Source organism: Callithrix jacchus, chromosome 6, assembly GCF_049354715.1.
Source record: "Callithrix jacchus isolate 240 chromosome 6, calJac240_pri, whole genome shotgun sequence".
Lineage (NCBI taxonomy): Eukaryota > Metazoa > Chordata > Mammalia > Primates > Cebidae > Callithrix > Callithrix jacchus.
Window position 1 is genome coordinate 67,504,648 of NC_133507.1, and position 16,236 is coordinate 67,520,883.

Below are 16,236 nucleotides of genomic sequence, written 5' to 3' on the forward strand. Positions count from 1 at the left end.
AAATAAAAATCCATAACTCATACATTTTCAAGTGTTTTTTCATGCTAAGAGCACACAAAATGTTCAATAAAACATAAAATCTATCTCAGTACAGTATGACAAATTAGTAAGTAAGTTACTAATACTAAAATTTGTAGCTATCACTCAATTTCTGGAAGCTCCCTCTTTCTTATGGATTTAGACTTTTGGCCTTTCAACTATTAACTTGTTTGAACAAGATAGTTCATAGAAAAACCTCACTGAGACATCAGTTTCTCATATAAAGGCTGTTGTGTATCTTAATGAGAACATTAACACAATTCTCAGAATTATAGCCTAATTCCATGAGGAACTTTTTTTAGCACTGTGCCTCACATCTATTTGCATTTAAACCACACAATAAGCATCAAGGACATGTAATCCTGGAACTATATGAAAACAGAGGTAACAATTATGCCTCATTGGTAATTTAATTAGATCTTTTCCAAAGCTGAAAAAGCTAAAAAGTGGTTTCTTTTGGCATTGGTTAAAAAAATCATGTCTTCATCATCATCCTCATCAAAACCCAACAGTAACAACAAAATATATCATTATACTTTTATGCATTTGTTTATTACCACAAATGCACCATTTGAACCTAAGAAGAAATACCTTCTCAATATTTTGCTTGGGTGAAATGAAACATTAAACCTGAGCCATGATGTTCAACATACAGAACACAAAGCTATAAATTCTAGCTTCTACTGATTTTCACAGTAATACTAGTTTGTCTTTGGCATTTAGAATTGAAGATGGACTAGAGATGGTAATCAGATACCTTTACTTTCTCTGAGCCATTTTTAGGATGCAATTCAAAGAAAGTCTTCCTGCTGTAGGGAAAACATATATTCACCCATTTACTCAGCCATTCAGCAACATATCTGATATTAGTATTAATACCTGCCATTGCAGAACACCTTGTATAAAATTGTGCAATTTACAATCTCTGTTTTCAGTGTGCTTATGATCTGGTAAAAGAGAATAAGCCACCTACACTCTGAAGGGACAACATTGTTGTTAGATCAAACTCTTGTTAAACACCCCAGAAAACATGGGCGCTATGTGGTCCCATGCAAAGCCCATAAACAACAGTAGTGATGACAGATGATGAGCTGGCCTTGGTTTTTGCTTGAAATCATTCTTATGCAACAGTGAAAATGAAACCTTATAAGCCAATGCTTTGAGAAAACAAAAGCTAAACAGGATAGACTTAGAATGATAATCCTGGGAATTAGTCAATCAATATACCTCCTAAGGAAGTGAGGAATCAGACACTGAATATCTGACCTGGGGAATTGAGATTATAATACTTCTACTTAAATTTCCTCTCAGAGAATAAAATTTGTCCCCTGAATCTTTTATAAAACGCAATCTGGCTAAGTTTTTGACATACCAAAAGAAAATTGTACATACGCATTTGGAAACAACAGTAAATACTACTCAAGGCCAACAAATAGATTTAAACAAAGCAAATTAGGTGAAAAAGAAGTTATATCATTGTATAACCTTTGTCTATATGAAAGAAAATGCTTCAGAAGAGATGTTTCTGAAGCCACAAACATAAAGCAGACTGGAACCTGCTTTCTTTAGGCTTCTCTCCAAATGGTACATATGTGAGACCCTTAAAACTTTGGTGGTTATAAGGGCAACTTTGCTCATTTGGAGTATATTTGGGATTTTTTATATTCCCACAACTTGAAAACTTGAAGGTTAGTGGTGGGAAAGTATTATATGAGATGAAATATTCTATCATGCTTTTATACATGGTATCAATAAGGATATTTCAAAAATAGGATAATAATTGATCACTAGGATTCCAAGTTTACCTTTGCTTCAGGCCATTTTTATGAGATAAAAATTATAAAGTTCAATCCAGCCTCCAAAATTAGAAAAACATCCTTTTTATTTATTACTGACATTTTGTTGATATAACTGCATTATCAACAGTATTTACAACCCTCTGGGAAACTCTTCAGAATTTGAAGGTGAATTTTATAGTGCCTCCTTGGTCTGGAAGTGCTGAGCTTATCTAGCTAACCTTTAACCTAGTCCTGCCACATCCAGTGTTAATGTTTCATTTCCATGTTAACTATTGCACTATCATTTCCTGTAAATGTCATCCTTTCAGAATAAACCTAGGAAGAGAGCTGTTAAGAGTTTCCTGTTCCCGTGTATCACCTGTTATTTACTTTTTACCCCAGATGTAAGGCAGTATGATTGCTAGCTTCTGGGAAATCATAAAATCTCGATTGATTTTATGGCTCAGAACTGTCTTCAAGCACTAGTAGCAAGATTTTTTTTAACAAGAAAGTGAACCTTCTCTTCTTTCATTTGGTTTGTGAAGTTTGTGCAAGAATTGCTCAAGTGCCACAATTTGCTGCACATTTTCTCTGCTATACCATAAGCAGCATCCACACAGGTAGCAACTTTCCGTTTGCTACTGCATTTCTTCTCTGTAGACTCCTCAGTGTCCTTCAGAATCAGTGTCGGGTAAGCTGTGACTAACGGGGCCTCTTCCCATCTGTTTGTCCCGGGCATTTGCCCAACTCCTCTATGCATCAGAAACGTGCATGTTGAATCAATGCAAGAGTGAAATGGTTGCTGTGAAATCCCTTTAAGAAACTACATTATTCAAGTAATGAAAATCACTCAGTTCTACTTCCAGAGAAGAACTGATGAGAAAGGTCATTAACAGTGATTGAATGGAACAAGAATGTGGTGTTTTTCTGCGACTGTGTGCTTCACTTTGGTCTCCTCCCGTCCTTCCTGTTACTGTTGTATACAGTGGCTTCGGCAATGGCTGATCCAGTTTGCTATATTCTACTCTGGCTTCTATTTCTCTGAAATTTTCTGTAGTTTTTATCAAACCAATCCCCAGATAAATCACAATTGCTCTAGAACACCAGCCCTCAGGGGAATATGATAGAAATTAGCTTGAAACCTTCCATTTTGAGTGTTTCCCATGACTTTTTAAAGGTTGTCCTTCAGCATAGCCCTTTGCTCCTAGAGAAAAATTTATTTTCAACATAGTTTTCAAATGGATGCTCTTCTGTGATGGAGCTGTAAAGGAATTATTTCCATATTTTAAAAGATACTTGTAATTGCCCCATATATCATGAATTGAGGATGCCTAAGTACAAAATGGAAGAGGGTTGTATATTTCTCTCAAATGTCACTCAAAATAAAATGGTGATTATCATTAACAACTAAACAAATAAGGTGATAAGAAATTAATGCAATTTAAAGCAGCAAGAACAAACTCCTTCTTTCCACTAGCTGGGAATTTGGAAATTTGGTCCTGCTCAATGGTACTGCTACTTCCTGTGTTACTATGAACTGGTATTCTGGCTTCCATGAGTCTCAGGTACCCTTCCACAATTAGGATACAAGACCTTACCGCTCTGCGATTACCACTCAATAACTGTACAATAGAGTCTAAGAGGATCCTTTTATCTCTTTGCAGAAAACATGATAATATTGTTTTAACTATTTATAAATGCAGCCTTATTATGCATGTGTTTAAACAAAGAAAATGCAGCATTTCTATTAAATTTTTGGATTAAGTATGCTTGTGTAATGAAGTAAATGTCATGTGTACACACTTAACATTCTAAAAATTTGTTTCTTTTACTTCAGAAAATTCATAGAAATGGGTTTCATTGATGAAAAAAGAATAGCCATATGGGGCTGGGTGAGTTGTTTTATGTTTTTTATGCCTGTTATTCAGTTCAGCAATCATCATTTTCTGAAGTGTTCGTTTAGAAGGTTTCTCATGAAATGTTAATGTTGCAACATAATTTAATCTGTCAATGGAAACAGTCAATTTGGATAATCTGGGCTTCAAAGTGGTGGTTTTAAGTGTTTGTTTCTTTTTTTCTATCTTTTCTTTCCTGTACAGTAAGTTAACTCATAATTGACACATTTTTATTTAAGCCTTTGTTACTAGATTATAGCATACTGAACTGAACCATATCCATCAGAGATTTAAATTCCTTTGTTATTTTAGAGTTAAATATATATCTCTTATTTTTCATTTCTCTTTTATAAAAATCTGAGCTACAACTTGAAATCACAGTAACTTTCAGAATATAAATTCCTTCCTACCTAGCCTAGCAGTCACGTCTTAGCTGTTTGATTTTGCTTCTTTTTATTTGGCAATCAAATTATTTTACTAGACGGAATGTTCGTCTGTCTAACTGGAGAGAAGTACTATTTAGTTTCCTAATTATAGGTCATGGAGAAAACATCTCACATTTGAGGAGCTGTGCATATTTTGAAAATACACATTTAAAGGAAGTGGCCAAACTTATCAGTTATGACTATTAAGTCACTGGAAAGTTAAGAGAAGTATTGGAAAGAGTTTAGATTTGCCCATTATAAATTATGATAATTACCCTTCAAAGAAGTTTTTCTGTTTCACTTTTTGGTCTGAATTTGTACATTTGCAAGTCAATTTGCAGCCATTTGTGCCTGGGTTGTTTTTCTTGGCTTTCTCTGAGAGTGGCCTGCACCAGGAGAAGGGAATGAAACCCAATATTGAAGGGAATCTGCAGGATTCAGCTCCACTCAGCTCAGTGTCCAGATGAAGAGCTGTTAGGAATTTGAAGACAGTTGTTACTTCAAGCCATTTGGTCCTTCTTAAAACTATCAAATGTTAAATATCTAAACAGAATAAAATTCAAATGAGTAGAAATAAATGAAATATTTCTATAGTGAAATATTTCAGAGAATACCTACCCTATCATCCATTTTTATAAAATTTCCTAAAACAAATCCTTGAAAGATTCTAATTTTAAGTTGAACATATACATATAATCATTAACATTTCTCTTAGAGTTGGACTTTGCTTTTGCTGCAGGCTTTGAAATAACCATAAAGTAGAACTTTTCATTTTATTTATAGCATTCTAGGTATTAGTTTGGTAGAAAACCATCTACGTGGGATGATTTTCTAAAAACCCACTCATCACCCAAAAATATATCCCTATCAGCCTGAAATTCTTCAATAATAGATTCACACCACATCTAGTTGGACAAATGCAACTGAAATAGTACATTAGAACCCCCACCCCTCAATTGCTTACTTTCCAACATGGTGGTAACTGTGAGGTTGACTCTGAGAGCAAATTTGAGCCACGTGATATAACATCTGAGCAGGAGGAACTGGTATGTAGATAAAGACATTAATACTATACTGGGTTTTTAAATCAGTTCTTCAGATTTAACATATGTTTATGAATCTGTTTGTCTAATCACTGACTTGTTCATTCTTTCATCCACGTAGTACATTTTCTACAAGGTCTTGTACTAGGTTCCATAGGGCATGAAAAGATGGGTAAGTCTAAGTCCTAGACCTCTTGTAGGGGAACAGACAACAAAATAAGCATTGGCTCAGCAATGTTCCAAGTGTTAAGAGAGATGCAACTTGCTGTAGAGTACAGGGGGACAAGAGTGGATAATTATGGCTGTAGAGCTAAGGAAGGATTCCAAAATAAGTTAGCATTTGAGATTGGTGAAGATAGCTGAGGAACAGAGCATTCCAGGCAGAGGGAAAACCATAATGCCCAGGACTTGAGTTAAAGAGCATGGTGCACATGGAAAGACTGAGCTGGCCAGGGATCCCTGAAACTTGAAAACTGTAAAGCATCTTGAGGAAAGTGTAGGAAATGAGTCTGAATAAGTAAGTATACAGATAACAGACAGGCTTTTAGTCCACCTAAAGGGAAGGGGCTTTGTGCATGGCTGTGACATCTTTCTCTTCATTCTTCTGTGAATCTACGATCATTATACTTTTTTTTTTTTTTTTTTTGATGGAATCTCTCTCTGTCCCCCAGGCTAGAGTGCAATGGCACAATCTTGGCTCACTGCAACCTCCACCTCCCAGATTCAAGCAATTTTCCTGCCTCAGCCTCCCAAGTATCTGGGATTACAGGCACATGCCACCAAGCCCTGCTAATATTCCTTCTTTTGTTTTCGAGACAGGGTTTTGCCATGTTGCCCAGGCTGGTCTCAAACTCCTAGGCTCAAGCAATCCACCCATCTCGGCCTCCCAAAGTACTGCATTACAGGCATGAGGTACCGTACCAGGCCTCCATTTATTATTTAAATATTGGTGTTTCTGGGTCTGGATCTCACCTTGACCCTCATTAGTCTTCCTTTCCTTTGGCAAACCCTTGTGGCATCAAAGATGATGATAACATACAGATCCCTGCCACCAGCACACTCTTCTGTGCTCCATGTTTCAAATGCCTTTCGGTCATCTCTCCCATGTCTCATGTGGGCCTCAAACTTAACTTACACCTAAGGTAAACTTCTTAAAGTCTATATTAAAACAAGCCTTAATCTTCATTAAGGCTTCTCCACACACTTATTCACCCAAATTAGAAAGCTGAGAGCTGTTTTCAACCTCCTCTGTCCCTGATTTCAAAATTCCATTGATTAGTAAGTTCTGTCAATTCTACCTTTAAACCTCAAAGCCAGTTCTCATCATTGCTACTGACACTGACTTAGTTTAAGTTTCTTCATTTTTAATTTAAGCCAGAAATTCTCAAACTTTAGTTTCCACAAGCATCACCTGTAGAGCTTGTTAAGACACCAGAGATTTGGAGTCTATGCTTCTGGGATGGGGCTCAAGAGTCTTTATTCCCAACAAGACCACAGGTAATGCTGATGATTGGGTCCATGGAGGACAGGTTGGGTGGCATCTTTTAACTATTCTAATTGCTTCTTAACTATCCTCCTGCTTTGGTCTTACAAGGTCCAATGTGGTTAATGAAGTTATCATTCCAAAACAATTTTTACTGTGTGGCTTTTCTGCTTATGCATTTTATAGGACTCTGCACTGCCTGCATCATTAAGCCCAGACAGCTTTCTTGGCATGCAAAGCCCTTGGCGATCTGATTCCAGCTTAGTTGTCCGCTCTCATTTCTTGCCACTTCTCCCTGTGCCTTGAATAATTTAAATCATAGCCATGCCTCCTTGTTCCCATGTTTTGTACATGCTGTTTCTCACATCTTCAACGTCCATTCTCTTCTTCCATTCTCCACCTCTTCCTCACTGTCAAATGGATAACTCACACTTGCTCTTTAAGAGTCAACACAGAAATTATTTTCTTTGTGCTCCAGTAGCTCTTTGTATTTCTCTTATAGTAATTATCATGTTTTATCTTCATCTGTCTAGTTAGTTTCTCCCATGAGAATGTAGGTTCATCAAAGGAATGGACTGTGTCTCATTTTAGCTTTGTTTCTGAGCACAAAGCTAGAATTGTGTTTGTTTAGCACAATACTTGGCCACATCAAGCATCTATGATGTTGTTTAAACTGACTTTAATCCTATAAATCCATGTCTCCCCTCAAATGTGCCCCACTAGTACCAAGAAAATGTTCTATGGTCTAATAATTTGGCAAATCACAAATTCTAGGTAATAGTGTATATAGGCTCTATAAAGACTGGTAAAGAAAACTGTCAAGTTTTGTTTAACACAATATTACCAAAAAGTATTTGATTCCACAATTCCTTATTCCTGCACCATCCCAGAACACATATTGACAACGTTTTTTATGGACACCACTTTGTAAGGTGCTTTTGAAGTCAACAGGGCATGGTTTTGGTGTCTTAGAAAGATAATCTTGGCTGCAAAGTAAAGGATAATCTGACATGTGGGGAGAGGATGGGACAAGGGGCTAGGAGAGCAGTAATACTGAAAACGGATATAAAAGGCCTGAATTTAGGCAGGGAAGTAGCAGTTAAAAGAGGTCATAGCTCTGTGTGCTCTTATACAATGTAATAAGCAGGGACCTCTGGCAAATTGGAAATGGGAAAGAGAATGACATTGAAAATTACCATACTTAGCTCTTATTGTGTTTCACATTAGGGATAAATATATGTGTTTCCATGAAGTTTTAGTATAGTGGTCAGGGAAATACATCATACCCAACCAGACAAAATTTTTTGGAGTCAATTAGTCAATAATCTCCAAATCCCACATTACCCTCCATTATTGAGTTCAAGAAATGGAGAAGAAACCCTTTTATCTTCTCCTTTCATTTTCTGGCTTACAAAAAACAAAGCCCACTAACCCTGGTTTTAGCTGCTTGATAAATATTCACTACATGCCCACCACAGTGCCTAAGAAGTGTTTGTTTATGACAGTGGTTGTTAACCAGGGTGATTTTGCTCCTTGGGACATTTGACAATGTCTGGAGGCATTTTTAATGGTCACACTAGGGGAGTGCTACTGGCATCAAGTGGGTAGGGGCCAGGGATGCTGTTAAGCATCCCATAATACACAGGGCAACCCCCATAACAAATAATTATCCATCCCAAACTGTCAATAGTGTCAGAGTTGCAAAACCCTGATATGCAAAGAAGACTCAACACAATTATTCTGACAATTGAAGAGCAGCAAGGGTTTTGCCTAAATTATTAGAATAACAGCCTCATTTCTGGGCTTTGCTTTGTTAATATAGGCCTAGCCAGGTGGTGTTGAATAAGCATTAGTTCATGATTTAATCTTAGTTCCTTTCTCTCCCAGTGACTAATTATAAGTAATTTGAATTGCTATGTGTGATCAACGATGTAAAAGTAGGACAAATGCACCTCTAATGAGACTATATTAGACTCTAAACTTATAGTTTCCCCAAAAGAGATTGCCCTAAGTATAGGGATACAGAGGAAGGGGCATGGGTGACTGAGTCAAGTGTCCTGGGTTTGAGTCCCAGCTCTGCTGCTTACTGACTCCATAGCCACTGTAAGTTTGCTCTGAGCCTCAGTTTCCTCATTGTGAAATGCAGCAATAATTTCCTCACTGAGAAACTGAGGATTAAATGAAGTAATAGCAAAGTAACATACTCAGCAAATATTTATTCCATTCCTATGTGTCTCAGGCCTTATTTTCTTTTCAGTGATAGGCATACATTCATTGACAAGACAGACAAAAATATCTACCTTTACGGAGTTGGGAATGGTTGGGGACAACAACAATAAACAAGATAAATTAGTAAAATATAGAGAGTGTTAAATGACGTTAAGCACTGTGGAAAAAGACAAAACAAAAAGAGGGATGGTACAGGTTGGTACGATTTTAAATCAGAACGGCAAAGAAGGCTCATTTGAGGTGACATTTGAAGAGGAGAGGAAGTGAGGCATGACAATGTCTGCGGAAAGAGCATTCCAGGCAGAAGGTCACAGCATTTGCAAACGTCCTGAGGCCAGATCATGCTTGGAGAGTTCAAAGAACATCAAGAGAGCCAGTGAGCAAGGGGAAGAGAAAGGAAGGGGAGAAATGAGGTGGGAGAAGGGAGACAGATTGTGTGAGATCACAAAGGCCATTGCAATAACCCTGACCACATTATTGTTAGCTAGTTATTATTATTGCCTAGAGGTAAAATGTTCCAGTGTACATTATGCCTCAAATAAGAGTGTTTCGTAAACCCTCCTTCAAAATCCTGTGCCCTTCTAAGAATGTTTTTAAAGATATCCTTCATTTAAACAAAATGGCAAGGCGTCTAAGTGCAAAGGACAAAATTCCAGAATTCTCATGGCCAATCTGCTCTGTGGGTTCTTTTCTTGCAACAGCCACCCACTCTGCCTGGGAGCCCCACTCATGGAGGGGGGGGCAGGAAAAAGTCAACTCGGGTTTTCTCTTTTCCCCCCTCTTCATTTCTACAATAGGAATAGCTTTTCCAAGCTGCCCGAGAATTTAAAGTACACCTTCTTTTGTTGTGCTGCTGATATCATTGCTTTTGCTCTTACAAATTCCCACAGAAAATTTGTATTCATTCTGAAAATAGGAAAAGTTTATTTAAATACAGCACTATCACCTAATCAATGAATAGATACAGATTAATAATTCCTGAGATTTTCAACAGAAATCTTCAAAAACCTTTTCATGATATGCAAAGTCTTTTATTTTAATCTCAAGTCTCACTTTATTTCCTGCTCTGGGGTATAGGAAAGGAGAAGCCGGACTCAGTATTTTTATTTGTAGTAAACACTCTTTGCCAATAAAACCGTAAATGATAATAATTTTTTTTCTAGAAGTCTCAGGGTTACTCTGCTCTCACTTGAACTTGAAATTAAGAAGGAAGGAAACCCCTTCCATTTCAGCAGAAGTTGCTACAAACCTGCTAATCAAAACAAGTCATTTTTTAAATTATAAGTGAAAGTTTAAACCAGACAGAGAATTTTCACTTGCAAGAAGGATTTTCAAACCCAAAGTGTATCTTCTGTTTTTAAAATATACTATTCCCCTATTAAAACATGGTTCAGTTCTCCTCCAAGTATAACAAACAGTTCATGGTACAATCGGAGCCCCCTCTTTTATTCTGTGTTTTGTAGCTAAAGGTCTTCAATAAAATTCCCCAGAGCTAGAAATATAAAACCGTAAATTAGTTTGAGAATTCTTTATTTAACTGTTGGATTCAGCAAGACTGTTTAGCTGATTCTCCCATTCCATGCATTTTCCGAATTAAAAATAGACCCCTGCCACTGACCTATTACCAGCACCATGTCTGTCTACATCTCTCTCTCTCCCTCACTCATTCTCCCTCTCTAAAGAGTGACTTTCTCTGGAAAGAAGATATGATCTGTCCTGATCTGAGGGAAGTGATTCCCAGAAATCTATGGTCATAGGTCATTAAAACAAGGTATGGCTTTAGTTGGAGAGTCACACTGTCCCCTTATGATTTTTAGAGACGTCCTTGCATCAGGGCAAGAATAAACACTGAGAATCACTTCCTAATCTAGTGCACACATTTTTTTTGGTCCATGTCCCAGACAACTGCTTAGTCCACGTTCCCAGGAGAAGCACCTCTCTTACAGCGTGTTTGTACAGACCAAATTTGCTTCTCACGAGGCAATGCAACCTTATTTGGATGCCCTGTTCATTTCTTCATATTTAAGAAAAGGTTCAAATTTCCAAGTGAAATGGGCAGAGATCTCTTTCTGTTAACAGGATCCCATTTCTGAATCACCTCTTTGTTCCTTGGAGAAGAAAATCTCTGAGAGCTAAACCTACTCCTGACTCTGCAATTTGCATCCTGTTTTGTATTTATTTCCTTTTCCTTACATTTGCCAGAAGAAATATAAGGTTTTTAAAGACACCGATGAGTTTTCCTTCTTTGATTTGCTATGTCAGAAATCCTGAAACCAGAACATGTACCAGGACATCACACACAAATGATGGCCATGTCTTAAATTATCCAAAAAGTTCTCATGGCCATCCTTTAGTATTCTGTTGTGAAAATAAATAAGTGAATACATAGATACATGTTCTGCCTCACAGGACTTTTGCAAACTGTGAGGATGTATCTTACATTTGAATTTTGGTAATTTTTTTTTCCCTGCATCTCTTTCAAGTAAAATCCAGTTCCTGTTCCAGCAAGGTCCTAGTTGGAAAGATATAAAGAAAAAACAATAATTTTTTTTGCAAAAGCAAATTGCAATTCTATCTATCTCTTAAACTGCTCCTCCCACGTTTAAAGAGAGTCTGTTCTGATCAGCACACCAAGCATTTCTAATACATTAGGGATGAAATGACCAATATGTCTGGTCATTTCTCTGGAGCTTGCTGCCGAGGATGTAAGATAGGCATTTAATTCACCCTTAGCCATATTCTCCAGCTCCCTTCGGTCTGGGTTGTGAGTAGAGTTTCTATAAACATATAGAGGAAAGCTTATGAAAGTAAATCTGGGTCTGATTGGTAACAATGTCTCTACAGTCCTATGGAGGATACATTTCATCACTGGCCCTTGCATCTGGAACTGGTCTTTTCAAATGCGGGATAGCAGTGGCTCCAGTCTCCAGCTGGGAATATTATGGTATGGAAACATTCATAAATATTACTGTGAAAGCATTTAACACATAATTACTCTATATTTGATGTTGCTAGGAAAATTGATTGTGCAGTAAAATTCACCCCAACATCACTGGGGAAAATATAATCTATAAACAAAGTTGTTTATATCATTCATTATAAACATGTCGTAACAATCAAAGAAATCTCAAGAGTGAGGAAAGCCTCTTTCATAATTCACTATATCTTATTTTCTCCCAGAAACCTTGACTCCCTGCCTAACCAAGTCTTTAAAATCAGAGCTAACTCTGTTTTTGCAGGCACACAGCTACAGCATAATTGGCTTTTAAGCACATCTTCTGTGTGGTCAGGCCAGAGGCCAAGCAATTCACCTCCATGCCACAGTTAGCAATTGCCAGCTCCATTGCTCCAGAAATCGAAGTCACAAAAACTTTATGGGAGAAATACTCCTGTGTGTGCCTATTTTTATCATTATATAAATGCAGGATGATTATTTGGAAGGAACTCTAATAATTACACAAAAATTGGCTTCATCAGATTCTCTCCTCTGTTTTGGGGTGGAAATAAACCTATCATGACTTGTAGGGGATCTCTATTAAGAAAAAAAAAATGTGTGCATCTATGTGTGTGTGTAGGGGGAATGGATCTGGGGAACATATTTTCATCTCAGATGAAATATCAGTAAAAGTCCTAAAGATGGCTGGTTTTGTGATTTTCCTTAAAATATATTGAGACCATTCTACAGGTCATTTCTACTTCAGCATTTGCCCCTATAGAAGAGGAGTGAAAAATACTAAAATTAGTCATGGAAAGAAAATGTTTAGATGCTCCTGTTTCCATAATCTCTTCCTTCGTACTTCTCTAACCACTTTGAGGCAAATTGCAGAGATGACACATATTCTTTGAGGCCAATCATTATAGCAAAGTAAAGGAAGAATATACCTCAAGAGCTCAAGATGGGAAAATGGATAAAAAGTTATTAAACTAGAAGATCTTGTTGGTTAATGAAATGACATGCATCACATGCAAACAATGTATTCTTATGTATTTTATAGCGTCTATCTACACAGAGAGATTCATGGGTCTCCCAACAAAGGATGATAATCTTAAGCACTATAAAGTAAGTGTTGCCATTTTATTTAGGTTATTAATTAATTTCCAATAAGCTAAATAATTTTAAAGCAGTAGTTCAGAGTTAACAGTTTTAATTCCGGGTCCCTAAACAAATACAATCTTTTGTTAATTGCAAAACACATCACTAGAAAGGATTTTACTCCTTTTGGATTCTGTTCTTTCTTTTCCCATCCTCCCTTCCCTAACCTCTCTTTTCTCAATCTTCCTCCCCACCCCCAACCCCTACACAGCTTGAGCGGGCATCATTTATGCCTAAGGTCTCACTCATATGTAACATATGACACATAAACTTTCAGTTTTTCAAACTAAGAATCAGATGGAAGTAATGCAAATGATGATGAAAATGTGTTGCTCTGACTCTTAAATATTTATCAACCAAAGCAATACATAATTTCAGTATTGGTGCTAAGTCCATTGCACAATGATTTAGCTAGTTTTCTATTAGAACTTGCAGCAACTAAAATGTTAATTTTTTTCTCTTTTCCAGAATTCAACTGTGATGGCAAGAGCAGAATATTTCAGAAATGTAGACTATCTTCTCATCCACGGAACAGCAGATGGTGAGGTTTAAGCAAGACTCTTACACATAAAAATACTGAGCCAGCATCACTTTGTTTAAGAAACATTAAGCATCCTCCTATGCCTATGCTCAGGGTCAGTACCTAAGAGTCAGGGACATTTCCATATCTGAGTGTGATTACTCACTGCTGACAATGTCAAATGCATGACTAGATAATTGTTGGTGTTCATTTCCAGGCAGTACATTGTCACTCTATGCTTTCTGGTATTTAGCAGCACTTTAACTCTCTCTCTCTTTGTTGCAGATAATGTGCACTTTCAAAACTCAGCACAGATTGCTAAAGCTCTGGTTAATGCACAAGTGGATTTCCAAGCAATGGTACATAATTTTGTTTTACTCATGTTCACGGCCTTAGACCCTCAAACTAAAAGGAGGGGTTCACATTTTTATTTTTTTAAACTTTTAAAGTAAAATCTGACAAAGAGGCTGCAGGATAGGGTAGGCAGAACATTCACAAATGAATCTTGGATCTTTCTTTAACTCCTGAAGGACCCGAGGCAAACCACATCACCTCTCATGTTCCCAGTTGAGTCATGTAAAATAAAGGAGGTCACAAGATTAAATGATCTTCTAGTTCAAACATCCAGTAGTTCCGAAATCCTGTGTACGTAAGTGTAACTACATGCTTAGAGTCCCTGCAAAACCTGAGCATCGTTAAGGAGCTAGAAGATTCTGTTTGTTCAGTAAGAAGCAGTTCCAGAATGTCATCACAAACCTCTAAGGCTCCCTGAAATCATATGGCTCCATTGGGGGTTAGAGAACTTTTCACCTATGTATTCTCATCCACTGGCATACACCTGGCCTATCAGAGATGCTCAGCTTCTTACTGAGTGAGTGAATGAATGAATGAGCCAAATGTAAAATCCAGGTTGCATGAGAAATGAGAAATAGAACCAGTAAAGAAAATAAGGTAAAAGCCAAAGCAAGTGGGCGGGGGGTGGGGGGATTCTTGGTAGCTACCTTTTCCTTTCACAAATGCTCCCTCAATTGCTTATGTTGAACAAAAACCCTGAAATGGAGACCCCCCCATCTTTTCAAGACTTGTTTAAAAAATTTACTGGCTGGGAAGGAAATGGGGAGGGGGTATAAGAAGTTGGTTAAGGGGTACAAAAACACAGTTAGATAGAAAAAAATAAGTTCAGTGGGAAATTATGGCCACTGATAACTGATTGTATAATTCAAAGTAGTTAGAAGAGAAGAATTACAATTTTCCCAACATAAAGGAAAGATGTTTGAGGTGATGTATATTTCAGTTATTTTGATTTGATCATTACACATTGATTCAACCATGAAAATATCCCTGTACCCCTAAAAGATCTACAACGATTATATATCAAATTTTTAAAAATGTACAGAGTGAGATGAGCTTTCTCTGACCTTTTTTATTGTGATCCCCAAAGTAAATTCAACTTAGTAAATATATATTATTACATCATGACCACTGCTACGTTTATTCAGTGAAAGCAATAATCTTAGTGGCATCTCTCCAACAATAAATTATAATACTATCTTTCACTTTCTTAATGCTATTTTTAACTCCTATAAAGGGTATTTATGGTTATATATGAATACATTATATTGTAGATTTTCTGCAACAGAGAGGAATTAGATTCACAGGCTGAAAGCCTCATGGAATTTTTGAGCTACAAGGATTCTTAGGGAAAATCAAATCCAACCCCTTTGTTTTTCAAATAAGAAAACCACGCTCCAAAGCAGCAAAGTAACAAACCCAGTACATCACTTCTGGAAACTCTAATTCCTGATCCTGATCTGCCAGGATGCTGAATGTTGCGAGGGCTCAGCCACTGAGATCTAAAATATGTTTAAAGCATTTGAAACAGTAGTGGAGGTTAATGAAAGCTCTTTAAATCTTCCTGCTGTAAATATTTACATGTAAGCTATTTTATTTATTGGAGTGTTCTTAGATAGAATTTCCCCGTAATAGAAATATTATCAGGTCCTGAAAGCACAAAAAGGTCCAAGCTAATTGCATTTTGTGGCTAGAGGAATAAAAAAATTTTCTTTCTTTGTGTTTCAGTGGTACTCTGACCAGAACCACGGGTTATTCGGCCAGTCCACGAACCACTTATACACCCACATGACCCACTTCCTCAAGCAGTGTTTCTCTTTGTCGGACTAAAAACGATGCAGATGCAAGCCTGTATCAGAATCTGAAAACTTTATATAAATGCCTCAGACCATTTGCTTGTTTTATTTTTCATGTTGTAAAATGCTGGCATAAACAAACAAATGAATGTTGTTCTAAAGGCTGGTTAAAAAAAAATGATGAGGACTCAGAAGTTCAAGCTAAGTATTGTTTACATTTTCTGGTACTCTGTGAAAGAAGACAAAATGGAGTCAGGCATTTTTCTTTGAACAGTGTTTTATCACCTGTTTGTTTGAGGAAAAATAGTAAAGTCAAAAGTTCAAGTGCTATTGTGTTGTCTGTATTCATTGATTTCAGGTTCCGGGTTCTATCACAGGAAGAAGTGTTTGTGCAAAGCAAGTGCATAGATAATATTAGGGTGATCATGGAGGAGAAGAATCTAGAAGCGGTCTTGGCTTTCTGTCATGAAAACTCCAAATACTGGAACCAACAGCTCAGAGTAGGCAAAAGCATTGTTTAGAAAATGTAAGTGAATCACGTTTGAGATGTTTGCACTCTATGCTGTCCCTCCAAGAAATGTTTA

General features: G+C 37.0%; 1 protein-coding gene across 1 annotated transcript in view; it reads left to right on the forward strand.

Annotated features, from left to right (window-relative positions):
* FAP (fibroblast activation protein alpha) overlaps positions 1-15,982 on the forward strand; it is a 70,394-nt gene extending 54,412 nt beyond the window's left edge. Inside the window, exons 21-26 of the mRNA XM_002749390.6 lie at positions 3,655-3,709; positions 11,737-11,836; positions 12,888-12,952; positions 13,454-13,526; positions 13,791-13,864; positions 15,585-15,982. Of these exons, the coding sequence (XP_002749436.1) occupies positions 3,655-3,709; positions 11,737-11,836; positions 12,888-12,952; positions 13,454-13,526; positions 13,791-13,864; positions 15,585-15,686 (469 nt within the window). The 3' untranslated portion in view covers positions 15,687-15,982. The remainder of the gene's footprint in view (positions 1-3,654; positions 3,710-11,736; positions 11,837-12,887; positions 12,953-13,453; positions 13,527-13,790; positions 13,865-15,584) is intronic.
* Positions 15,983-16,236: the final 254 nt, after the last annotated feature.